General features: G+C 35.9%; 1 protein-coding gene and 1 long non-coding RNA gene across 2 annotated transcripts; one reads left to right on the top strand and one right to left on the bottom strand.

Moving 5' to 3' along the window:
* Positions 1-16,778: 16,778 nt before the first annotated feature.
* LOC113285468 lies at positions 16,779-18,393 on the top strand. Its single transcript, XR_003328675.1, has 3 exons — positions 16,779-16,959; positions 17,253-17,335; positions 17,907-18,393. It is a non-coding gene; the product is annotated as an uncharacterized LOC113285468 (long non-coding RNA).
* Positions 18,394-24,711: 6,318 nt separating this feature from the next.
* On the bottom strand, positions 24,712-26,473 carry LOC113290532 (cytochrome P450 78A7-like). Its single transcript, XM_026540125.1, has 2 exons — positions 25,440-26,473; positions 24,712-25,329 (listed from the first exon to the last, which is right to left on the bottom strand). Exons 1-2 carry the CDS (start codon positions 26,433-26,435, stop codon positions 24,712-24,714), a joined length of 1,614 nt encoding a protein of 537 aa, XP_026395910.1. The 5' UTR covers positions 26,436-26,473.
* Positions 26,474-27,912: the final 1,439 nt, after the last annotated feature.

Here is a 27,912-nt window from a genome sequence, read left to right as displayed (position 1 = left end):
TTAAGAGTTAGAGATAATAAACTCTTTGATATACTTTTCTCTAGATTAAGTCTGACTGTCTAGTTGATTCTCTAGAAAGTATATTGGAGTAATTCCTCTCATATTACCAAAAGAATTGTTGGGTGTGGTTGTTAGACCCCTGTATTTTCAATTTCCAAATACATGCTTGTTAGGTCAAAGATGTTTGGCTGCTCTAATACTAATTAAAAAGGAGAGGATACCAACTATACCACAACCTTTTTCGTTTGGCAACCTGTAAAAAAAATTAAAAAAATAATACAAACAAGTAGGTCAAAGCAAAGACCACTGATGGAGATTGTACATAAAATTTTTCTCTTTCTCTTCCATAATCAATGTGTATAAACTAAAGGTCCGTGAGCATGATTGTGTATAAGGGTTCTTGGACGATCTCAAAAATCAATACCCAAGATCAATATAGTCGTATCCGAATTAAGAGGATCTGAATCCTAAAAAGTATAAAACTCGCAAACTATCTTTCAAGATATGAATTCAACAATAACAAGTCTTGTCTTTGATCTCAAATAATAAGGACTTACACTATCTAGATTGATTTACGTAGTACATGTGTTTTTCTATTATAAATATAAATAATATAATGAAAAAAAAAAGAAAAACACAAGATATTAGAAATTTTGTTAACGCACCTGCAGAAAAACCTCAGGACTCGTCCAACTTTGAACACCATACTATATTAAAATACAGAAACTAGCTTACCATTAAACTTTGGACTGGAATGTAGTTGAGACCGAATTAACCCTCCAAGCAATTCAGCTATAGTCGTGTTCTTTACGTCCCTTGAACTTCGCAAGATTCTACGCACTAGATTACCTTAGATGACGTTCTTTGCAGCCTAAGAATTGCTTCAACCATGGTGAAGATTTTTGATACCAATCTGCCTTTAACATACAAGCCCATTTGATTTCACTTTTGATATGTTTCAATATAGGTTTGGAAATCTGAAGATAAATTCCAGTGAACCTCACGAATCTGGAACAGTTACACTTAGTTAACTGAGAAGCCTGGATTACTAACCACGTCTCAAAAAAAATCCAAACAAATCAAATAAGACTTTAGATATCTATCTTGAGGACACAAAGACTGAGACGAAAATAACTTTGGGGTTTTTTATTACTCGTTCCTGATCCAAGATTACTAAAACCTCAGAGATCAATAAGAACGATCCAGATTCAAGAACTATCAAATAAAAGATAGTCTGAACGGGCTTTATGAATCCCCAAGTGAATTTTTCAGATTTATACCTAGAATACAACTCTATGAAGAACCTCGGTTATAGAGGACGCCTTTATCTTAGCAACTAGGACACAAGAGTGTCAGGGATTATGCAATCATGTGCAAGAGTCACTCCATTTATAGATTTTTCAAGGTGCTTGGTATCTTTGAATTAAAGCTAGGGTTGCTTGGAATTCAAGGAAACACTTTCTCAGTTTAGCTAAAATTTTTATTAGGAATCCATGTAAGCGTATGGGATATCTTCCTCAAAATTACACAGAAGAAAATACATTATAGTCAAGGATTCTGGAATCATGCACAATGATAGCCCATAACAGCTAAGTAGCCTTTGAACTTACAAGCATTACAGTTAAACAACACTTAATACTAACCAATCATCCACAAGCACAAAGTGATTTTGTGAGAAAAGTTGTCTTAGAAGTGCCTATGAGAGTTGTCGCGAAAGTGAACATAGTCATATAGAATAGTGGACTTCTGCTAATACTAAAACTTGACAGATTTGCAAACCGGGTTTGCAAATCTATGTAAGTTCGTGAAGTTAGACCACATGGGTTTGCAAAACGGGTTTTTAAACCTTAGCAGTTCGCGGAGTCAGATGGTATAAGGGTTCACAAACCAAGTTTACAAACCTTCCCCCATTTCGTAACTCAGATGTACATGGTTTGCAAACCGGGTCTGTAAACCACTATAGTTTGTGGAATTTAAACTAACTTAAGTTATACATACAATTATGTTTACCTTGTGTCAAGCAGTTCCATATCTCTCAAATTTAATTATGAGAGATATGGACAGTATGCATAGACAGTATGTATTATTGTTTGGGCAACTTCCAAATGATCAACTTGAAACAAAAACTGTTTTTGATGTTCTAACTAAGATTGCTAAGGATCTAGGAACCTTCATTGCTTGAGTCATATTTCAAGAGTTTAACTAAGAAAAGCTTGAACTCGAAATTTCTTATTTACAATATCAAATCTACTAAAATCGTAGGAGATAGTCTCATAAGATAGAATGGTAAATGTCATGAGTAAATAGGATAGGTTATTCTTCACATACCTTTTTGTTGATGAAGTTCTCCCTTTAGTCTTCAGTAGTCGAGATTTATTCAGTGATATATGATACTCAACTTGAAAACGCGGGAGTACAACAACCACGCCTATTTCGTTCGGAAGTATGTATGGACTAAACTCCAATATAATCCGAGAGTATCAAATTAATGAAACTCAATCAAGAAAGATATCAAATAACTTTATCTCTTTCCCAACACAATCAGTAAATCAAACAAATTGGAATCCAAGAATCTAATTGTTATGAGAATAACTCGGATGGCACCAAAGACCAATGTCCCAGTGCCAATCAAGTTCTATCCAACAAATAAGATCGGCTTTATCAACTGTGATTGATCAACGCACAACCTGTGATATTTAAATTATATAAAAAAATACGGAAAAGAAATAACACAGACGCCGGAAATTTTATTAACGAGGAAACCGCAAATGCAGAAAAACCCCGGGACCTAGTCCAGACTTGAACACCATATTGTATTAAATCGCTACAGACTCTAACCTATTACAAGTTAACTTCGGACTGGAATGTGGTTTAGATCTAACCAAGTCTCATATCGATTAAGGTACAGTCGCGTTCCTTATGCCTCTTGAATCTCGCAATACTATAATTCTTAATTTGGAATATCGCTTGTATCCTAAAAAATTATAGTGTTTCACATACAATAGGCGTAAGAATTGTCTACTGATGTGGACAGTTTGTGTTTTTTTACTTTATAATGGTTGTGGCTCGAAGTGTCTGGAGTTGGCTTGAGTCCGGCATGGTTATTGCTCGACCCTACGAAAGAATTCAAGAATGCACCACATGAATTGAAGTTACTCTCAAATTAATAAAATGAGTAGGTACAACTAGAACCATAAACCTTGATTATGAAAGGATTCTTGAAGAAAATTAATTGGGGTTCATGAAGACATAGTGAAAAGTACTGAGAAGACAGGTTTGAAATTAACTTTAGCTGAAATTGGCTGTGGGAATTAGCTTGATGTTGCATTGGTAATTAGGAACCTTGCTACAGCCGGGACAGCAGGAGCTGATCCAGATTTGGGACATGACGTGTCACAATCTTAATAGTGAAGAGGAGAACGACTCTATCACTAGGATTGATAGTGGGGGTGAAAATCACTCGAAAAATAAATAAATAAATACAAAAAACCACATAAAATGGTTTACTAGATAAAAGGCTGAACTCCCCATGGCCCATTCCATAGTCTACTCTATAGCAATCTATTTAGCTGACAACAATATAACACTGTCACCAGCTATCTGAAAATCACAAAATGAGAGAAAATCTAACTCTAATTGACTCAATTAACATGGACAAAAAAACTATAAATTCGAATCCGAAATTTTTATTTGGTTTTGTTTCTGATAGGTACTTATTATTATTATTTTCTAAGTATTTAGTTTGCACCGATATCTTACATAATTTTCTTTTTCTTTTTGATGGAGAGATGAAGCGAATGAACATCAGAAGTATATCGAAATAGTTACAATGTAACTTATGCATGAAAATTAGATTCATTAAAATAGAGTGTATCATTTGCAATTTGATTAATGGTACTTTTTTTATTGGATGTCTCAGAAGGGACAATTAGCCGTATCTAAAAAAAACACTAACCATTTTGGTGTATCGCCGTACTTTTCGTACAACATCCGTATATTTCAACAAACGCGTTTTTAACTCACTCGTTGATCTGTTTTCCTCTTTAACCACTAGCGTTCATTTTATTTCTTTTCTTTTCTTTTCTTTCCCTAATTTTCTGTGCCTTGGTTCTCTTCTCCACTCTCTTTCTCTTCTAAGTTCTAAACAAAGAAAATTCTGCAATTGAATCTCCACCTACGTAATGTTTCAAGCGATTTGCAGACAATCAATGATGGAGATCAAGGATTGAGTTGATTTCTTTTCACTTCCTCGATTAGGTATGCAAGACTTCTCATCTCTTTCTCTTCTAAAGAACGAAAACTTATAAAATCCATCCTACAACTGAATCAATCACAGAGATGAAGTATTGAGTTGGTTGATTTTCACTTCCTCGATTAGATATGCAAAATTTCTCGAATTGTTTGATTTTTGAAATCTGAAATTCCAGGGGTTTTTGCAATTTTTGGGGATTTAATAAATAGGGTTTTCTAGATCACTCTTATATTCATTATTAGGTGTTTTTTTCGTAATTGTTATGTCTGATGCAAATTTTACAAATGAAACATTGTAGGTATCCATATGAGGAAGCTGATGAAGTGCCCATATGCATAAGCTTCATGGTAGCAGGGGATTTTACATAGCACTAATATTGAGGTTGATTAACTGTTAGTGATCAAAACTATAAGTCTTGATTTCTAGCCTATTTATAGATGTCTCAGACTAGGACATAGATTGTGTAGTTGAACTTAGACTTCACGGCGTTCATCATTTGAAGACGAAGAACTACTAAGGGGAGCTTGTGGAACTTCATCGACAAAAGGTTTGTGGAGACTTAAACTCATCTATCACTTGGATAGTCTATTTCTACTCTATCTCCTATATTGAGACATAAGTCGTATTACGATATAGTTGATGTAGTTTTTTAAGTGGTAAATAAAGTTCGTTCAACTCGGACTTGTGTAGCCTCAATTTCAGACTTAAAATAGAAAACAATAAAAATAAAGAAAATATATACACAAGGTTTGTCACAATGTCGAGAGATTACTGAGACTCAGGATTCCACCAAACCTCATACCATGTGGTTCAAAAATCAATTCTTAGACAATTATAGCTCTTGTTTATTGACTCTAATTCTTTGCCAGGGTAGATTTTAAAAAGATTAACTGTAAATCACTAGCATGATGCATCAAAAGAACTTAGACCAAGCATACATCATCATACGACTTCACAACTAATTAAGAAAAATCATAAAACGATTAAATTAATGCAAAAAGTCATAAAAAGAATTAAATATAATTACCACACGCATGAAATATGGCTTTCTCCGTCATCCCAGTGTTGGGGTTTAGCTCCTCATATTAATCACTTGCTCAAAATACATGTTTGTTGCTCAAAAGTTGATTAAAAGAGTGAAAGGTGTAAAGCAGCTGATTTGCAACATCGTAAAAGTGTTACAGATCTCTGGTACAAAGAGGAACAATGATTAACTGTTGTATATAAACGTTACTGCTCTTCTGCTGTTGAACAACGACACTGTTCTGCGACTGTTTTCCGTGCGTCAATCTTCTTCGTGTTCTTGAGTTGTGCAGCAGCAGCAGAAACAGAGTTTGATAAAACACTGATTTCTTCTGCTCTGGCCCTCCTCAGGTCCCCAAACTCCAGACACCCCTTATATATGACCCAAACAATCTATTTATATCAAAAATACCGATTAAGTCTCTCCCAAATCTTCCAAAATCTCTTCCCCTCTCTTCACGGCAAAGTTGCGGCAATTTCTTGTTTTAGAATTTCTACGCGTTTCTGAGCTTTCCTTTTTATTCTAAACTCTTCCTTAGATAGATACAACTATCTGGGAAGGTTCATAGCACTTTAATCTCTCTAAAATTCCCTAAAACAGGTCACACACGTGACTTTCCATATATTTCTGTTGTGATAAAAATTCGTCGATTGAGCCCAGTTTAATCGATTTCAACACCCATATCAGATTCCTAGACCCATAAGGAGTCTATCCTATGAAAATCATAGGTTTAATCGACCTCAAACTCCTCCAAATCACGATTGCCAAAACTGCTCTTTAACTACACTTTTTTCCCGCCAAAACCTGATTTTTGAATGTTGAAGATGGTTTCCCCTTATCCAGAGTAGGGGAGCGATTAGCAGATGCCTGGAAATGGGATGCCACTTAGTAATTAGGTTACCCCTTATCCAAAGTGAGGTTCTGAATAGCAAATGTCCTCCCATGAACGCAAAAAAAACTTTTCGAGCCAATTTCGCCGCAAAATCTTATTTTTCCAAAAACACCTACAAAGACATAAAAAGCCAAAATAAATACAAAATCGAGCACTAAAAATATATACAATTGATTATATCAGACACAAAAATGTGTCTATCAAATACCCCCAAACCTATTATTTGCTAGTCCTCGAGCAAAAATAAAATAGAAATAAAATCCTAACTCACTGTCGCAGGCATCGTCAATTGCATTTAGCGTATGCAATAAGCCTTTAAAGCCCTAGGTGTCCCTAGTGGCGGAGTGCTGTCTCCCGAGGGCTTACCAGAGGTATACCCACAAAACCTTTTTACTCCAGACCCTAGTTATCTACACAGAACCTTGGAAGGCACTAAAGAATCTCATTGGTTGGCATACTTAGTGACTACAGGAGGAAGTACCCTGATGCGAAATTCTAATTGTTGTACACGAGTTTGCACTCAAGCATACTAAAATTCTCAGATAGTTGCACTATGGACATCAATATCCGGAGTCAAAACTAATCACATAGATAGATCAAGAAGATGGATATAGAAAAAAATAGATGGTTTTGATGTTTACTAGGTGAACGGTGTTTCTCATATCTGTCTGAAGGCCTCCGCCAAAATGAACCTATCCTAATGGACTGAGATACTAGTCTGACTAATATCAACACACTGGCATATACAAGGGAACCAGTGATTGATTATCCTAACTCTAGGTCAACATAACTGGCATATACAAGGGTTCCAGTGGTCGACTTTATTGAATTTATTCCAGTTGGTATGATGGTCTGGTCTCTTTTTCTTCTTCTTCTTTTTTTTTTCAACTTTTTTTTTTTTGTATCTCAATTACTCTAATTCACCCTAGCATTGGTAACAACTTGAATCGCGAGCCCCACCTAATCACTTAGAGAAACATAGTTTAAAAACAAAACAAAATAAAAACAGAAGTGAAAAGGACTCAACGAGATATGGTGAAACTATCATGTTATTTCTAACACCTGAGCTCTGTGCTTTTATGAATAGACTCTTTAGATGTTGCCATCTAGTCAGATTGGTTCCTCAACTCCTACAACCAAAATGCTTCCATCCACTTAGATTGGTTAGTGCCATCCTTAATAAGCATAAATTTCTAGGCTCTGGAGTTTAATTGTGCAACTAAAAAGTTTCTCCTATACCCCCAAACTTAAATCTAACATTGTCCTCAATGTTCTAAAGATAAAATTAAAAGCATGAACAAGGAGAAACTGTTACCATTTGAAGCAAAAGAGATAAGGAAAGATATTACCGTGTTGCATGAGAATGGGTTACCTCCCAAGAAGTGCTAAGTTTAATGTCTTCAGCCAGACTAAGAAAGGATTAGTCACCTTATAAAATCATAAAGTAATAGACGAAATATCTGTGGGTCATCAAAACCAAATAGAGCCATCACAAGTAAAAGGAATCTGCAACATGCCAAGAAAATGAACAAATAAAGCACACCCTTGTCTAGTTTCCTGTTTAAGATAGCTACATCTAGTTGTGGTTCAGGTTCAGGATCTATAACTGGGTCCAAATAAAATATTTTCATGGGTTGCATTTCCTCATAGTTTAGATCCAAATGTTCAGGTTCTAGAGTCTGGAAAAACTCAAATAAAAACTTAGAAGCACATAATAATAATCTGAATAATTGAGGATCCTCTAAGTCAATCAGATTTAACTTACACAGCTGACCACAATGAGAGTGGTGATCTTCCTTAAACAAGTATGTCGACCCTAATCTCCTAAAGTACTTAGGTTTAGTCTCAAAACTTAATATTCGACACATTTGAAAATCAAACATTCCCACATTTGGAAGAAAAATATTTGGTGGGAAAACAAAGTCAATCTGGGTATCATATCCTGGGTAAACCACATCAACCAGAGGATGGGTTTCTAATAACTGAAATTTCTTGTGGACATCACTAGGTTCAGGAAAACGTATATGAAGATAATCTTGTAAAATGGTTGAGGCACATATGTCAAGTCCCAAGTGAGGGACCTTTCTAAGAGTTAAATCACATGGAGAATGATAATCACCCCCAAACTTAGAGTTTTCAGTGTCTCTAGAAAGACTAGTCACAACTTCCCTAATTTCAAGGTCATCTAATTCATGAAAATGGTCAATTGATTCTTCTAAGTCGGGTACATCCTCACTCATCTCGACGAGTTCATTTTCTTTTTCCAAGTCTATTGTTTCTAAATCGCTAGACTCAAAATATACTCGTTCCTCTAAACCATTATTAGCTTCGTAATCAAAAGGAAATACTACATCGTCTAAAACGGGGGTATCTCTAGTCAAATCCTTGTCCTTTTGAATAGGTGAATAATTATTAAAATTATTTGGATTTGAACTATAAATAATATTATTATTAAGCTCAGTTGGAGTAGCAAATTCCTGATCACTATGCCTATTTATTTCAAATTCTTCATCAACACTATCCTCATCATAATCATTATAATAACATGAAAACGGTTGAACCTCATCTAAACAAGTAGTGTAACCAATTTTATCCTCGTTATCCTGTTTATGCAAATAACTATCCTCATTTTCAAGGGTATTATTGGAGACACTATATTGAAAATTAAGATTATTTCGAGCAATTCTTTTGTTCGTCTCAGCTATCAGCTTGAGGGATTCATCTATAGAAAGTTTTCTTTCGTCATAAACTAAGTTATTCATCTCAGCTATCCTACGTGTCGACTCTTCTAATTTCATGAGAGACTCTTCTAAAGGAGAAATATAAGAATTTTGCTCATATGACCGGTGCGTATGTGGATAGTTATTGGGCTCACCATGGTATGGACCATAATCTTCAAAAGGCTGATGTTCCCAACCACTATTCACACTATGGTCAAAGTAGTAACGTCCATTTTGAAACTCAGTCGGATATTCGTTGTATTGGCTATTGTAATACCAGTTCGACATTCTACTGCAGGGGTGTGCGTTGGCACACAAAATAAAACCCACTGACAGGGGATTCGTGGGTGGATAGAGTCTTACCTCCCGTACCATACGGGCGATGAACCGTTGAAGTCGACTCAGGCCACCGACTCTAATGTCAGTGTACGAACCCGAGGGGCCGAGACAGTATCGTAACTGTCGTCCTTCCCTGCAAACAGTTTATATTTAATTTTTAACTCTTCCTTAGGGTTTCAAAATAATAATAATGTCCAGTCCAAAAATAAAGTCAAAAATAAAAATGTACAAAAAGGAAAAGAAAAATTACAAAAATAAAATCCTATTTACAGTTTCTAAAAATAAACAAAATAACTATATACAAAATCTTCTTCTTCACTCCTATCAGATTCCTCTTTTCTTTCCTTCTTTGGCGATGCTTTCCTTTTATAGTACTTTTCTTTCCTTGTAGCTGCGCTCCAAATCTGAAAAGAATCGAAAAATACCAAAACGCGTAAAAAAGAACAAAAAAAAAAATATAAGTAAAAATAAACCTAAAATAAATCTAAATACAAATCCGCGTCGGCGGCGCCAAAAATTGATGTAGTTTTTTAAGTGGTAAATAAAGTTCGTTCAACTCGGACTTGTGTAGACTCAATTTCAGACTTAATAATAGAAAACAATAAAAATAAAGAAAATATATACACAAGGTTTGTCACAATGTCGAGAGATTACTGAGACTCAGGATTCCACCAAACCTCATACCATGTGGTTCAAAAATCAATTCTTAGACAATTATAGCTCTTGTTTATTGACTCTAATTCTTTGCCAGGGTAGATTTTAAAAAGATTAACTGTAAATCACTAGCATGATGCATCAAAAGCACTTAGACCAAGCATACATCATCATACGACTTCACAACTAATTAAGAAAAATCATAAAACGATTAAATTAATGCAAAAAGTGATAAAAAGAATTAAATATAATTACCACACGTATGAAATATGGCTTCCTTCGTCATCCCAGTGTTGGGGTTTAGCTCCTCGTATTAATCATGATCTCAAAATATGTGTTTGTTGCTCAAAAGATGATTAAAAGAGTGAAAAGTAATAACACAGACTGTTTGTAACAGTATATATTGGTGTTGCAAAACAGCTGTTACAATGGAACTGTTGCTTTGTCGCTGATTTAATACTGCCCTGAAATAAGACTGCCCTGAACAGCTTAATGTTCTTCAGCTGTTAAACAGTGACACTTTTCTGCGACTGTCTGGCGAGGGTCAGTGTTCTTCAACTGTTCTTCTTCTTCAACAGCAACAGCAGCAGAAACAGAGTTTGGTAAAGCTCTGATTTCTTCTTCTCTGGCTCTCCTTAGGTTCCCAAACTCTCGACACCTCTTCTATATGACCCAAGACATCTATTTATATCAAAAATACCGATTAAATCTCTCCCAAATCTTCCAAAACTCTTTCCTTCTCTTCACGGCCAAGTTGCGACAATTTCTTGTTTTAGGATTTCTACGCGTTTCTGAGCTTTCCTTTTTATTCTAAACTCTTCCTTAGATAGATACAAATCTTTTGGAAGGTTTCCAGCGTTTTAATCACTCTAAAATTCCCTAAAACAGGTCACACACGTGACTTCCATATTTTCTTGTTGTGAGAAAAATCCGTCGTTTGAGCCCAATCTAATCGATTTAAACACCCATATCAGATTCCTAGACCCATAAAGAGTCTATCCTATGAAAATCAGAGGTTTAATCGACCTCAAACTCCTCCAAATCATGATTGCCAAAACTGCTCTTTAACTACACTTTTTTCCTGCCAAAACCTGATTTTTGAATGTTGAAGATGGTTGCCCCTTATCCAGAGTAGGGGTGCGATTAGCAGATGCCTGGAAATGGGATGTCCCTTAGTAATTAGGTTACCCCTTATCCAAAGTGAGGGTCCGAATAGCAAATGTCCTCCCATGAACAAGGAGTCTATCCTATGAAAATCAGAGGTTTAATCGACCTCAAAATCCTCCAAATCATGATTGCCAAAACTGCTCATTAACTACACTTTTTTCCCCGCCAAAACCTGATTTTTGAATGTTGAAGATGGTTGCCCCTTATCCAGAGTAGGGGTGTGATTAGCAGATGCCTGGAAATGGGATGCCCCTTAGTAATTAGGTTACCCCTTATCCAAAGTGAGGATCCGAATAGGAAATGTCCTCCCATGAACGCAAAAAACACTTTTCGAGCCAATTTCGCCGCAAAATCTTATTTTTCCAAAAACATCTACAAAGACATAAAAAGCCAAAATAAATACAAAATCGAGCACTAACAATATATACAATTGAGATTATATCAGACCCAAAAATGTGTCTATCAATTGTTTTCTATATACACATTTGAGATTTCGAGCTGAGTTTATCTCGTTTACATATTTATTGAAATATGTGTTGGTAAGATTTCGCTTCGACCAAGTTCATCTTATATCATGTGATACAATCATTTGGTGTTTTCTTGGAATGTTTCGTTATGATTATCTCAATACTTGAAATTGCTTTGATGCTAATAGTGTGTGAAAACGGCTATTGTCATCCTCAAAGAAAGTTTCAATGATTGAAATAAGATTTTAGAACAATTAACCATTATTGGATATGTCATGTTGTGCACTCTTGAACATATGTAATCCATTCCAGGGAACCATAGAATACGCACCCGTTTGCTTACCTGTTGGTTTGAGAAATACGGGAACCTAAGTATGCTTACCCGTTTGTATACTGGCGTACAGGTTCATGTCCGAAAATTTCTGCTGGGATTGAATATTCGCGTACCCGTTTGCGTACTGGCGAAACCCAATCTTAGTCCGGGTATTTCAAGTATGCGTACCCGTTTGCATACTTGAAGGTTAAAGTTCTAAAATCGGTTATGAACATGAACATAAACATTTATATAATAAGGAATGCAATCTTTGCAAACCGTGGCTATAATGTTCATGATTGATTCGAGTGAATCAAACCGATTTTGCTGTGGGAGACAGATTTGTTCAACTTATAGACTTTTCTATGTGAGACACATTTGTTTAGCAAGTCTTCGACTTTGCGTCATAGCAAATTTTGGTTGTGGGTGAGATCAACTAAGGGAATCAAGTGTGTAGTATCCTGCTGGGATCAGAGACGTAAGGAACACAACTGTACCTTGAATCAATGCGAGATTGATTAGGGTTCAACTACAGTCCAGTTCGAAGTTAATTGGTAGTAGGCTAGAGTCTATAGTAGCTTAATACAGTGTTGTGTTCAATCTGGACTAGGTCCCGGGGTTTTTCTGCATTTGTGGTTTCCTCACTTAACAAAACTTCTGGTGTCTGTGTTATTTATTTTCCGCATTATATTTTTTTATATAATTGAAATATCACAGGTTGTGCGTTAAGATCAATCAATAAGAATATCCGACCTTGGGTTGTTGATTTAAATTGATTGACATTTGAACATTGGTCTTTGGTACCGTTCAAGTTCCTCCTCTTATATTCAATCGGGCTCGTAGATTTCTATTTGGTGATTGCGAATTGAATTAAGAGTTAGAGATAATAAACTCTTTGATATACTTTTCTCTAGATTAAGTCTGACTGTCTAGTTGATTCTCTAGAAAGTATATTGGAGTAATTCCTCTCATATTACCAAAAGAATTGTTGGGTGTGGTTGTTAGACCCCTGTATTTTCAATTTCCAAATACATGCTTGTTAGGTCAAAGATGTTTGGCTGCTCTAATACTAATTAAAAAGGAGAGGATACCAACTATACCACAACCTTTTTCGTTTGGCAACCTGTAAAAAAAAATTAAAAAAATAATACAATCACAAGTAGGTCAAAGCAAAGACCACTGATGGAGATTGTACATAAAATTTTTCTCTTTCTCTTCCATAATCAATGTGTATAAACTAAAGGTCCGTGAGCATGATTGTGTATAAGGGTTCTTGGACGATCTCAAAAATCAATACCCAAGATCAATATAGTCGTATCCGAATTAAGAGGATCTGAATCCTAAAAAGTATAAAACTCGCAAACTATCTTTCAAGATATGAATTCAACAATAACAAGTCTTGTCTTTGATCTCAAATAATAAGGACTTACACTATCTAGATTTATTTACGTAGTACATGTGTTATTTCTATTATAAATATAAATAATATAATGAAAAAAAAAAAGAAAAACACAAGATATTAGAAATTTTGTTAACGCACCTGCAGAAAAACCTCAGGACCTCGTCCAACTTTGAACACCATACTATATTAAAATACAGAAACTAGCTTACCATTAAACTTTGGACTGGAATGTAGTTGAGACCGAATTAACCCTCCAAGCAATTCAGCTATAGTCGTGTTCTTTACGTCCCTTGAACTTCGCAAGATTCTACGCACTAGATTACCTTAGATGACGTTCTTTGCAGCCTAAGAATTGCTTCAACCATGGTGAAGATTTTTGATACCAATCTGCCTTTAACATACAAGCCCATTTGATTTCACTTTTGATATGTTTCAATATAGGTTTGGAAATCTGAAGATAAATTCCAGTGAACCTCACGAATCTGGAACAGTTACACTTAGTTAACTGAGAAGCCTGGATTACTAACCACGTCTCAAAAAAAATCCAAACAAATCAAATAAGACTTTAGATATCTATCTTGAGGACACAAAGACTGAGACGAAAATAACTTTGGGGTTTTTTATTACTCGTTCCTGATCCAAGATTACTAAAACCTCAGAGATCAATAAGAACGATCCAGATTCAAGAACTATCAAATAAAAGATAGTCTGAACGGGCTTTATGAATCCCCAAGTGAATTTTTCAGATTTATAACCTAGAATACAACTCTATGAAGAACCTCGGTTATAGAGGACGCCTTTATCTTAGCAACTAGGACACAAGAGTGTCAGGGATTATGCAATCATGTGCAAGAGTCACTCCATTTATAGATTTTTCAAGGTGCTTGGTATCTTTGAATTAAAGCTAGGGTTGCTTGGAATTCAAGGAAACACTTTCTCAGTTTAGCTAAAATTTTTATTAGGAATCCATGTAAGCGTATGGGATATCTTCCTCAAAATTACACAGAAGAAAATACATTATAGTCAAGGATTCTGGAATCATGCACAATGATAGCCCATAACAGCTAAGTAGCCTTTGAACTTACAAGCATTACAGTTCAACAACACTTAATACTAACCAATCATCCACAAGCACAAAGTGATTTTGTGAGAAAAGTTGTCTTAGAAGTGCCTATGAGAGTTGTCGCGAAAGTGAACATAGTCATATAGAATAGTTCGTGGACTTCTGCTAATACTAAAACTTGACAGATTTGCAAACCGGGTTTGCAAATCTATGTAAGTTCGTGAAGTTAGACCACATGGGTTTGCAAAACGGGTTTTTAAACCTTAGCAGTTCGCGGAGTCAGATGGTATAAGGGTTCACAAACCAAGTTTACAAACCTTCCCCCATTTCGTAACTCAGATGTACATGGTTTGCAAACCGGGTCTGTAAACCACTATAGTTTGTGGAATTTAAACTAACTTAAGTTATACATACAATTATGTTTACCTTGTGTCAAGCAGTTCCATATCTCTCAAATTTAATTATGAGAGATATGGACAGTATGCATAGACAGTATGTATTATTGTTTGGGCAACTTCCAAATGATCAACTTGAAACAAAAACTGTTTTTGATGTTCTAACTAAGATTGCTAAGGATCTAGGAACCTTCATTGCTTGAGTCATATTTCAAGAGTTTAACTAAGAAAAGCTTGAACTCGAAATTTCTTATTTACAATATCAAATCTACTAAAATCGTAGGAGATAGTCTCATAAGATAGAATGGTAAATGTCATGAGTAAATAGGATAGGTTATTCTTCACATACCTTTTTGTTGATGAAGTTCTCCCTTTAGTCTTCAGTAGTCGAGATTTATTCAGTGATATATGATACTCAACTTGAAAACGCGGGAGTACAACAACCACGCCTATTTCGTTCGGAAGTATGTATGGACTAAACTCCAATATAATCCGAGAGTATCAAATTAATGAAACTCAATCAAGAAAGATATCAAATAACTTTATCTCTTTCCCAACACAATCAGTAAATCAAACAAATAGGAATCCAAGAATCTAATTGTTATGAGAATAACTCGGATGGCACCAAAGACCAATGTCCCAGTGCCAATCAAGTTCTATCCAACAAATAAGATCGGCTTTATCAACTGTGATTGATCAACGCACAACCTGTGATATTTAAATTATATAAAAAAATACGGAAAAGAAATAACACAGACGCCAGAAATTTTATTAACGAGGAAACCGCAAATGCAGAAAAACCCCGGGACCTAGTCCAGACTTGAACACCATATTGTATTAAATCGCTACAGACTCTAACCTATTACAAGTTAACTTCGGACTGGAATGTGGTTTAGATCTAACCAAGTCTCATATCGATTAAGGTACAGTCGCGTTCCTTATGCCTCTTGAATCTCGCAATACTATAATTCTTAATTTGGAATATCGCTTGTATCCTAAAAAATTATAGTGTTTCACATACAATAGGCGTAAGAATTGTCTACTGATGTGGACAGTTTGTGTTTTTTTACTTTATAATGGTTGTGGCTCGAAGTGTCTGGAGTTGGCTTGAGTCCGGCATGGTTATTGCTCGACCCTACGAAAGAATTCAAGAATGCACCACATGAATTGAAGTTACTCTCAAATTAATAAAATGAGTAGGTACAACTAGAACCATAAACCTTGATTATGAAAGGATTCTTGAAGAAAATTAATTGGGGTTCATGAAGACATAGTGAAAAGTACTGAGAAGACAGGTTTGAAATTAACTTTAGCTGAAATTGGCTGTGGGAATTAGCTTGATGTTGCATTGGTAATTAGGAACCTTGCTACAGCCGGGACAGCAGGAGCTGATCCAGATTTGGGACATGACGTGTCACAATCTTAATAGTGAAGAGGAGAACGACTCTATCACTAGGATTGATAGTGGGGGTGAAAATCACTCGAAAAATAAATAAATAAATACAAAAAACCACATAAAATGGTTTACTAGATAAAAGGCTGAACTCCCCATGGCCCATTCCATAGTCTACTCTATAGCAATCTATTTAGCTGACAACAATATAACACTGTCACCAGCTATCTGAAAATCACAAAATGAGAGAAAATCTAACTCTAATTGACTCAATTAACATGGACAAAAAAACTATAAATTCGAATCCGAAATTTTTATTTGGTTTTGTTTCTGATAGGTACTTATTATTATTATTATTTTCTAAGTATTTAGTTTGCACCGATATCTTACATAATTTTCTTTTTCTTTTTGATGGAGAGATGAAGCGAATGAACATCAGAAGTATATCGAAATAGTTACAATGTAACTTATGCATGAAAATTAGATTCATTAAAATAGAGTGTATCATTTGCAATTTGATTAATGGTACTTTTTTTATTGGATGTCTCAGAAGGGACAATTAGCCGTATCTAAAAAAAACACTAACCATTTTGGTGTACCGCCGTACTTTTCGTACAACATCCGTATATTTCAACAAACGCGTTTTTAACTCACTCGTTGATCTGTTTTCCTCTTTAACCACTAGCGTTCATTTTATTTCTTTTCTTTCCCTAATTTTCTGTGCCTTGGTTCTCTTCTCCACTCTCTTTCTCTTCTAACTTCTAAACAAAGAAAATTCTGCAATTGAATCTCCACCTACGTAATGTTTCAAGCGATTTGCAGACAATCAATGATGGAGATCAAGGATTGAGTTGATTTCTTTTCACTTCCTCGATTAGGTATGCAAGACTTCTCATCTCTTTCTCTTCTAAAGAACGAAAACTTATAAAATCCATCCTACAACTGAATCAATCACGGAGATGAAGTATTGAGTTGGTTGATTTTCACTTCCTCGATTAGATATGCAAAATTTCTCGAATTGTTTGATTTTTGAAATCTGAAATTCCAGGGGTTTTTGCAATTTTTGGGGATTTAATAAATAGGGTTTTCTAGATCACTCTTATATTCATTATTAGGTGTTTTTTTCGTAATTGTTATGTCTGATGCAAATTTTACAAATGAAACATTGTAGGTATCCATATGAGGAAGCTGATGAAGTGCCCATATGCATAAGCTTCATGGTAGCAGGGGATTTTACATAGCACTAATATTGAGGTTGATTAACTGCTCTTTTATCTCATTTTGTTGTCTATCTTACCACTTGCGTCTTTAAGATACTCAATTATGCAGTGTGAAGTTTAAATTTAGTGCAATAATATTTTTAGTTGGCTTCACTCAGAAATGATTCATATGCATGTGATATTTCATTTGCAACTTCAGCGGATATGAGAGATTTTTTTTCATTTTTTTCATTTTCATCCAAATGGTATAAGGTATTTCCCCAAGCAGCCGACTCAATACGCACGTGCACTCCACATGTAATAATAATAATGATAAAAGATGTTCCCTCTCAGAGAATAATTGAATCATCTTTCTTTAGATTATTGGCATGCAAAACTAAATTCTTAATCTGGAAATGTCATGAATTTCAAATTCAAGCAAAATTTCTCATTCACTAATTGTTACATCTCTGCGCACACTATAATTCTTAATCTGGAAATGCCATGACATTTTGAGATACAAGAACCGATATTGGAGAAAGGCAACATACCAAACACAATATCATATCTTCAGTTCGTTCTTCTGTTGTAGGTGGCTACTAATCGATCTGGACTGCTTTTGCCAGGTTACTTTTTTATGTCCATGAATGAAGAAAACCATATTGATCTAAGTCAATTAATGTGACATTTGTCTGAAGAACAAAGGAGAGCACACTCACCTACCAGCCATGTTGCAACCACTTTTTCTTCCTGATCAGGCTTAGCAACACATTTTAACGGATTCTATAGAGTGGTTACCAGTGCGTTAGAGAAAATCTATCATTTTAGTTATGATGGACAGACTTACCAAGTACGACCATTTCATTGTCTTCTAATACCTTTAGACTGCTGCTTTTGTGGCTAAAGAATTTATCTACCAGGTATTCGAACTATATGGATTTCTTTCTTCAGTTGTGTCAAATAGAGATATAAAGTCTTTACTAGTAATTGACAAGATTTTTTCAAAACTCCGGATAATGATGAATTTGGTGGAGTTTTAACATTATAACTTTTCCATGATTCTTTAAGACTTAATCAAGTAATTAGTATGTAACACATTTTTTATTACTTCACAGTCAGTGAAATTCCTTTTGATTCCAAACTTTTGTAAAGCTAGCAATATTTTAAGCTACTAAAGATCTTCATGGTAGTTTAACAACAAACATACCATGAGAGGGCCTAAACTACTAAAATGCAAATTGACTATGCGTCTTTTGGTTTGCCCTCATAACCAAATTTTTTAAAGGTTAGATATCGGTCTGTCTAGGGAAACCAGGGGACCATATTTGGTCGAGTCCGACGCGGTCACCGACCTCATATGCCTAGGAGCTAGGACGGTCCTTTGGCCTAATTATGTTTGTTAATTAGTTCCAAAGGATTGTTTGTCAACGCTAAACAAGTATATCGTTACTTTGCAGGACATTTAAATGTTAAAATATAACACAAGGAAAAGACCCATGTTTCGGTAATCTCGAGATTAGTTAATTTTTTGTACATGACAGATGAATAATCACGGGACAAAGATATTGGGATTAGTTCAAATGTTCTTGTGTGATCAATTAGTAAAATAGTGTTCTAGACAAACCAAAAGCTTGTTAGTGAAATCAGAGTAGGCAAAGAGACACAAGTTTCTTCTTACAGGCTGTAAATTGACCGGTACTTGCATGAAGTTATAGGAAAGCCAAGTTTGGCATGCTGCAAAAATTTACTATTCTGAATTTTTGCAAGTGGTGGTTCTGGACAGACCGTCCATGTGAACCATTCAAAAACCGTATAGACACAGAGAGAGAGAGGGGTAAGGAAAAGGTGGGTCCCGCTCCACTGGAGAAAATCTGAGGTCCATTTTGGGTTGGTTGGTGTCTGTATGGTTTTTAGGTAGGTTGAAACATACAATATATCCAGAGTTTTTGTTTTGCAAGATCAAACCCTTGCAGAAACCCGCGGTCTACAGGGTTCAGGCTCTCGTAGGAAAATTTGCACAGTAAGGAGGGTATTACTTTTCGAATGTTGCTAGAGAGGCACGCTCAAACCTCCAAAAAACACTGCTAGAGAGGCATGCCCGAACCTCCAAAAAAAAAAAAAAAAAAAAACACTAAACTCATATTTAGATAAACATAGAATTCTTTTCAATAAAAATGAGTTTTCATATGAAAATCATGAAACCTGAAAGAAAAATCTATCGAAATGGATTTTTGCAGTGTTTGCTTCTCTCGAAGCCAAACAATACATTTGAACGAATGTAAATGGTTTCAATAGTAACCTGTTATAGGGGCGGCATGGTTTATTAGAGGGGCGATAGTGTGATAGTAATGTCATTTTTAGTTGGTTAGGGGATGTCCTATAGGGGTATAAATTAACTAGATTACCCCCACTTTTTAACCTAAATCAAAGCTAAATTGAAAATTAGTTTTCTTTCTTCTTCTCTTCTCCTCCTCCCATCAACCGTAACCTCCATTAAAACTCAAAATTTCATCGTCTTCGATTAATCGACGATTCGAAAATTAATCCAATATATTGTAATGACTTATATGAGGTATGTTTTGAAAATCCAGTTACGATTTGGTTTATTTTGTTCGATTTAAATTTAATTTCTATCAAAAATTAGGGTTTTAGATGAAAATTGAAATTGAAATTTCCGGGTTTATGTGAGTTACGGTTGATTTAAACTCAATTACGAACCGTAACTGGATATTTTGATGTTGTTACGGTTGGTAATAGTTCAATTACCAACCGTATGTTCTTATATCTGAGAATTCTCTTCAGTTACGTTTGGTAACCATTTTAGTTTACGAACCGTAACTCAGTTACGGTTGGTATCGAGCATTCCAGTTACGGTTGGTATCGAGCATTTAGTTACCAACCGTAACTGGTTTTACGATTGGGTTTTCTTCAAATTTAACCAGTTACGGTTGGTAGTTCATCTTTTACGAACCATGACTTCGATTTACGGTTGGTTATGAGCAAAATTTCAACCGTAATTAGCGCTGAAAATGTAAAAAAAATTGATTTTTTTACGTACTTTAGATAACTTTGAACAACAAAAAGCTAGTTGGGACTAATTTAGAAGTATACCCGGTCATTTTCAAGCCCCGGTTCTTCATTTTGTTGGTTAATTTCTTCGATTGATTGAGATTGACCTTCTCCTCTAATTTTTTTTAACTCTAAAAATCTGATTTTGGTTTTGATTTTGAGTTAATATAAGTGAAATTAATCATTAACACTAAACTTGATTATCATCACTAAACTACGTTATCAATTATGAGAGTTAATTTGTCATTTTCAGTATTTTTTTTATAAGGGACACACCTTGAATGATCATGTAATGATCCTTTTTATCCTAATAAAATGTCGTCACTCTAATAAACCATGCCGGCTTACTTTCTATAATATATCATCAGTCTTGTGGTGTCCGGCGTGACCCAAAACTGGACCGGTCAGAAAGTTGTAGGCCAGCCAACTCGAAACTTCCTACGAAAGATGTAAAGTGTTAGAAGATTCAAATTGGCTTAAAAATCGAACTCATTGATTAACGGACAGAAATCTGAAATCCTGGAACAGTAAAGGCCACCCTAGCAGTGCATGTTTGTACAAGAACACGTTTTTGCATGGACAAAAATTTTGTTACCCCAAAAAGACATGGGAATTAAATTCGGGACCCACGTCGTCCGACATTGATGAGAAATCATTTATTGATCGATCGTAAATCAAGCATTGATCTGATTAAAAAGCAAGCAGTATCAGAATCAGAAGATTGAACTTGAACAGAGAGTATTTTGTTGGTTTTAGACACCTTGCTCACAACTTCATTTCTCTACCGTCCAACTTTAAGAGCCGTGCATTTTGCAAGAGCTATAGCCTATAGCAGCCTTCTAGGCATTTGAATACCAGCCTAAGTTGCGAGACTGATTGTGTTCGACTTTGGAATATAGTAAAATACGCATGCAATATCAACAGGGCTAAAGATACGAGACATTGATGTTTGCTATCACCAGCCTTCATCAAATTGCGACAAAAATGATAGGAAACGCACTTCTTACACAGCACGGCGTATTTTCAATCCTTCGTTTTCTACGGTAGCTCCCATCTCATCGGATTCTTTTCGCTCAAAGGTGTCTAGCTAGAGTATGTCAATGTAAAGGCATAGACAACACCAATGTGCATCAAAATATGCGTGCAGCCTATCGAGATTCAATCGTGGCAAACCTATATGGGCCATTGGGTAATAACTGTGGGCAGCATTTATAATATAACAGGTACGATACAAGTTAAAATAGTTTCTTCCAAGATTTCTTTTTGAAGTTGGACCCCAACGGCCACGATTGAATTACAATGACAATGTCTCTGAAATGGTCATTATCTATCAATAGCTGTTCTCTGAATCTGTACTCTCAATAAAACTCTTATCGCTTGTAAATAACATCAAGATCAATTGTATAGTATTGATGTGCAATGTATAGTACCTGCATGTATATTGCGAATTCTATATATCAACAACAACAACTACTTGGCTGGGTGTAGTAGTCAACTATTAATGTTTTGGATTCTCTGATCATGAAGGGAATGGGTCATAGAGAGGAGATAGGGGTTTAGAATGTGACAGGTGGGAGAAAGAGTAAAACAAAGTGGCACTCTTCCCTACTAACCCCATTGTTTTCTTGAGAACCTGACCAGACCAGACCAGACCATGCATGCTCTCAGCTAGAAAACAAGGGGATTCGAAACATAGGAGAAACTTCCTCAGTGTTTTCCCCATGCACCCATGCTCATGACTTCTAAAGAGTGAATCTACAATCCAATGCACTCTTACCAACTCCCTCCTGCTAGCCATATGAGTTGACGACCTTTTTGTCTTGTGATCATTAATCAAAGTTTTTAGACCAAGTAGTAGTAGTCAAAGGAAGAAGAAGATCAAAGATTTCTAATGCACCGACACAATGGAAAAAGTGTTTTAAAATGAGATCCCAGACACCATCAGGTGGATATGGCCAAAGAGAAAACCAACCCTTGGCAAAGGTGGATATGCATGCCAAGTTTCATTTTAAAGCGACATGAGATCCTGATCCTAGACACTATCATGTGAATGTAGAACCCGTAACTATGACACGTCCACATGCATCCGGTGGTTGAGATTTCACTAGCAAATGACGTGAAAAGATGCATCACATCAAAACATTTGATGCTTCAAGTGGCATTTTAAAAACAGTCTAAATATATATATATATATAGCTACTAGCTAGACCTAGGTGTATGGAATATGTGCGTCAAAAGTGTATTCATCTCCCGGATTGAGACGTTACTTGTTTGAAACTATTTATATCAGCGCCGAAGTGTATAACAGGGCTAGAACAGAGATTAATTGCGGAGAGACAGAGAAAAACCAAAAAAATTACCCGATTTCACGTGGTATGCAAACAGAGTGTCCTTTTTAAGGCATGGGATATTTTTTCCCTATTTGGGTCGTCTTGATTAGGACCCGTCTTTCATTAGTCTTGCTGATTCCTATAAAGTAGTCTACGCACAAAAACAAAACTAGACCTGTTTCGCAATGTTTACATCCTACTGACACGCTTTTCAAGTATCAAAAACACTTATCGAAACCTAGGGTTCCTTTAAATTTTTCACCGCATGCTGCTGCTCTCTCTGGTTCAGTTGTTGTCTAGGTGTTTGAGCAAGAGATTTTTCGTGATCTTTTGTACACTGACGGGATGTACACATAATAATAATAATAATAATAATAATAATAATAATAAAGCTGTGTGCAAGTAGTATTATGGAGGTGTACCCTGAAAATATGAATTTGTGATCTTTTCTTTTGTACTTGTTTCCTGTTTGAGTTCTGTCCAGCTAATAATAATGATATACAGTGTACTATTCCAGACAGGCAAAGTTGCAGAAACTACAGGTGTATCTTTGTACTTGCATTGATGGATGGAGGGGAGTCCAATCTATATGGTCGGGTCGGGTCGGTCACACTTGCGTGTTTCAAGATACCGCCCGCACTAGGTTTGATGAGTGTGATCACAAAGAGTGGTCACAATTTTGAAGTTAGTCAAATTACCTGAGTGGCTTCCACGTGGCAAATAGTCAAATTTCTATGTTTACACTGGGTCAAAAGTTGGCGATATACGTGGCTGTTTATTATTGTTGCATTGCCAACCAGATCATAACGTAGTTTACAGTAAAATGTTAAAAAAACACACACTCTTGTGGAAGTTGGGCTTTGGGGGTTGTAGTAAAAAACGCTTCATCTCTAAGTTATGACCAAAGTCAACATGTTTATCAAGCTTACATGATTCTGTAGATGGGCAAAAAAAGTTACTACAAGATCAACGGATAGGGTTTGCTCAATGAGAACACAAAGTTACAGGAAAAACGGTCAAAACAGCAAACAATAAAATAAAAAGTACTACTTTAGTACCTGGTTAGTAAGTTCGCGAGATTTTTCGGTATCACGAATTTTACCGTCTTATTTGTTTACGTTTGCAACTCTAAATCCAAGTCGCGTATTATGTGGCATTTCCGGATTATTCGCGAATCGTTCACGAATTTTACGTATTCCGAATGATACGTCCGCTTAATTCGCCATAAATTCTTTAGCTTTTACTTTTCAAAGACCCCACTTTTTGGGCTTTACTGCCTACCGAGCATACACGACCGAATATTAGACGTATTGTATAATTTTTATGAAACAAAAACGACTGAAGAGATTTGAAGGTGAAGGTGAGAGAGATCTCAAACTCACTAACCAAGCATCTAAACCACCAAGTCCTCTTGGATAACTAATGTTGTATATCTTATTAATATCATCATATTAAGTTTATTTTTTCTTTGAATAACTCACACATATGCATAAAAATTGATCTATGACCTTATAAATACAAATTATTTATTATATATAGATAGCGAATTTTCAGAGCCAAACTCACATTTATAAATCGAATTATACACAAACGTATGTCGTTTCAAATTACTAACGAATCACGTGCCGTTGATCGAATTTTGGACCGAATATGGATTTTCCAAAATCGTATAATACTCGTACATTTATCGAATCCCGAATTGCTAACTAGGCTTTAGTATATTAAATATCTTCTGGTTCCTTACATTTGGACAGATATGTCATTAGTCATCCAAAATCCTACTAATTTGAAATTTTAACCCAGCTCAGCAGCATTCTAACCAAAAGCTAAAGACCATTAAACCTTAAAATTTAATAAAAAGAACATTAAAAGACTGTTTATATTAGTATAATATAACCCCTCCCAAACAAGAACAAAAAAAAACAGCAAAGTCCTAAACCTTCAAAAGACCAAAAGAAAGAAGTGAGACTTTTCCATCACTTTCATATACCCTAGATTAAAAAAGAACAGCTCTAGAACCCAGTACCCAGACCTAATGCCTTGTTGGAACAGCAATTGCAGCAAGTGGTGTTTTCATCTCACAAGAAAGCTTCAGCAATTCACTCAAATCAACAGGATTTTTCTCATCCTGAACCCAGTTGAAACTCTGCACCAGCTTAGCAACCCAGAGGTTCACAGTTACAAGACCAAGATTTTTGCCAGGACAAACCCTACGGCCAGCTCCAAATGGTGCAAGTCTCAAGTCATTTCCTCTAACATCAACATGAGCACCACCTTCACTTTGCAAAAACCTTTCTGGCTTGAAGACCAGAGGCTCGTCCCAGACAGTTGAGTCATGTGTGATGGCCCACATGTTAACCATGGCTGTGGTGTTACATGGGATCATCATACCATTGCTGAGATGGACATCTGAGGTGGACAACCTTGCCCATGACAAAAGTGGACCAGGTGGGTGAACCCTAAGCGTTTCTTTGACTACAGCTTGGAGGTAGGGAAGCTTTGTAACGTCAGAATCTGTAACGCTTTTGTTACCAACGACTCTTTCTAACTCAGACTGTAACTTTGACTGGATTTCAGGGTTCAATACTAGCTCGGCCATTACCCATTCAGTTAGCAATGCTGTTGTATCAGTTCCTCTGAAGATCATTTCCTGCAAAAAATCCATGAAAGTATAAGAACTAATGCATTCCAAAAAGATCATTTCCTGCAATAACCATGAAAGCATGTAAAAATCTAAGTAAGTTAGGTTACATAACTTACCCACAGAACAGCAACCATGTCATCTTCGTTAAGCTTCTCATCACCATCCAAGGAGAGCAAGACATCAACGAAATCAGCGTTATCGGACAACTTGTCATTGTTTCTAGCTCTGTGTTCATCAATGATTCCACGAACAAGTGCACGAACACGAGGGACTAGAGCTGAGCATCGTTCACTGATGTGGAAGGGATCATAGAAGTTGCTCAACCAAGGAAGATAATCAGACCAGTTGAAAGCACCCAACAGCTCAAATCCTTCTTGAACCATATCTTTAAGCTCTTGACTTTCTGTATTCTCTTCATCCATGATATTATACCTTTTGCCGAACACACTTCCCATGATATTATTCAAAGCAGCACTTTGAAGATGTTTTCTCAAAGTTACGAAACCCACTGATGACTGCTCGTTAGTAATAGAGTTCAACATTGCTTCACAGTCTTGCTGACGACCTTGTTCATGAGCTGAGATTCTTTTAGGAGCAAACAAGTGAGATGAAGCAATACGACGTAGAAGTCTCCAGTAGGTACCATTAGGAGCAAAACCAATAGCTCTAGTGAACATAAGATTTCTAGCAGATTGCTTAACAGGACGATCAGCAAAGCTAGCAGAAGACAAAATCTCACGAGCAATAGTTGGATCAGAAGCAACAACTACAGGTGTAGAGCCAAGACTGAAAGCCATCAACTCATTAGCTTTGAAAGATGAAGACAGTTTAGCTAGTGTTCTATGAGCTAAAGAGTTGTGACTCAGAGTAAACAAGCTTCCAAAGATAGGAAGCCCACGAGGACCAGGGATAGGCTTAGCACCAAGCTGGTTTCTACCATTTTTCCAAGCGATACCACCAACAGAGAAATACCAAGTGAGCAGAGAAACAGAAATGACAGTGAGAATAAGTGACAAGATGATGAAACTGTCGAAGAGATTCTCAGTTCCTAGAAAGGCTGGGATTGTGAACACCCACCAAGTCGAGTCTTTTGAAATCATACCCATCTCCATTTTGTTTTTTTGAAGATGAAAACTTTTCAAGTTCTTCTGTGAGAAAGAGAGATAGAGCAGAGAAAGTTGCTTGATAAAGAGAGGAAGAGGAGAAGTTGTGATGAGATAGTGAAGGGTTGGGGTGTTTAAATAGGATGGTAAAAAGGCATAAAAAAGAAAGAGTGTAAAAATGATAAAATAAATACGAGAAGAGAGAGAGAGAGAGATTGTGATGGAGTTCTGTGTGTAAACGATCACGTGGGTGGATGATACGTTATTTAAAACTAAGTAGTAAACGCCGGAAGTGAGATGAAAAGGCAGTTTTCGATGCGAGACATGGTTTTATGAAGGGGAGAGAGAGGGAGAGTGAAAGGCGGTGAGAGCGGTGTGAGTGGGAATGAATTAAAGAGGAGAGGAGGAGAAGGCTTGTGGTTGAATCAAGTAACGTATTACTATTATATCGAAAGATGTGATCATTTGGTGCTATAGGCATATAGGGGTATTATTATTAATGCAACCACCTTCAAAGGCAAATTGACAGAGAAAGAAATTTTTACTGCTGCTTGTATTCCATTCCACATTTGAATTTCAACTGCTGATTTGAAAATATTTGGCTAAAAAGTTACAAAACCCTAGTTAGCAATTCTGCAAGCAGCAAAAATGGGCGCACTAACTAGCTACGCAAAATGGTCGCACTTCCAATTAATTAAGCGGGATGCGGAAAAAATCAGTAAATCGGTGTACTTAGTGGATTTTGCATGTATAAATGCGGCACATAAGATTCGGCATGTAAATAATAATGTCCAGGAATATTTCTTAGTTAAACATATATTAATCTCGTATATTGCAAATATTCTCTAGTTAAACATATATTAATCCCATATATTGCAAAAATATTTTTTTTAAATACCTGAGGAAAATATGGAGCTTTAACGTTGGTTAAGTACAGATGTGTAGCAGCAAGTTCGGCAAGGCTTAAGTGAAACGGAAATAGATTTACTTTTCATTTTCTTACTGTCTTCCATGTCATTTGATAACAAGAATAAGATGGCAACTTTTCTCTACAGGGGAGATAAATATTACAGCTTGAATCTTGCTATGCGTTTTTAACATATTCGTAAAAATCGTGTTCAGTGCGTTTTGGAAATAAAATGCACGTTTCTAGACTCAGGGTTGAAAAAAGGCTTCGGTTGTAAGCGGAAACTCGCAATTCAACACTAACTGTTCACCAAAATGTCGTGAATTTGTTAACAAGAAATCAAACGGCCAAAACCATCATTTCGCCATTTCCATCTAAGACCAACCAATTTGGTTGACGAACAGTGTGATTATTTTAAACCTTTAGAAAAAAAATTTTGAATTTTTTTTGGTGGACGAGCAGTGTGATTATTTTTCGAGAGAACTCTTTTAAGAATACTCTCCCGTTTAAGCTATTGAAATTTTTGAACCGCAATTATGCAGGTTTAATTTTGTTTTTCTTTTTGAATCGATCTCTAAT

Source organism: Papaver somniferum, chromosome 6 (genome assembly GCF_003573695.1).
Source record: "Papaver somniferum cultivar HN1 chromosome 6, ASM357369v1, whole genome shotgun sequence".
Lineage (NCBI taxonomy): Eukaryota > Viridiplantae > Streptophyta > Magnoliopsida > Ranunculales > Papaveraceae > Papaver > Papaver somniferum.
Note: the sequence above shows the minus strand (reverse complement) of the source record. Positions and strands in the feature narration are given on the sequence as shown.

Coding starts and splice junctions, on each gene's coding strand:
- LOC113290532 (XM_026540125.1), bottom strand. CDS start 26,435: ATGGAGATGGGTATGATTTCAAAAGACTCGACTTGGTGGGTGTTCACA. Junction 25,330..25,439: donor ACATGGTTGCTGTTCTGTGG/GTAAGTTATGTA, acceptor GATTTTTTGCAG/GAAATGATCTTCAGAGGAAC.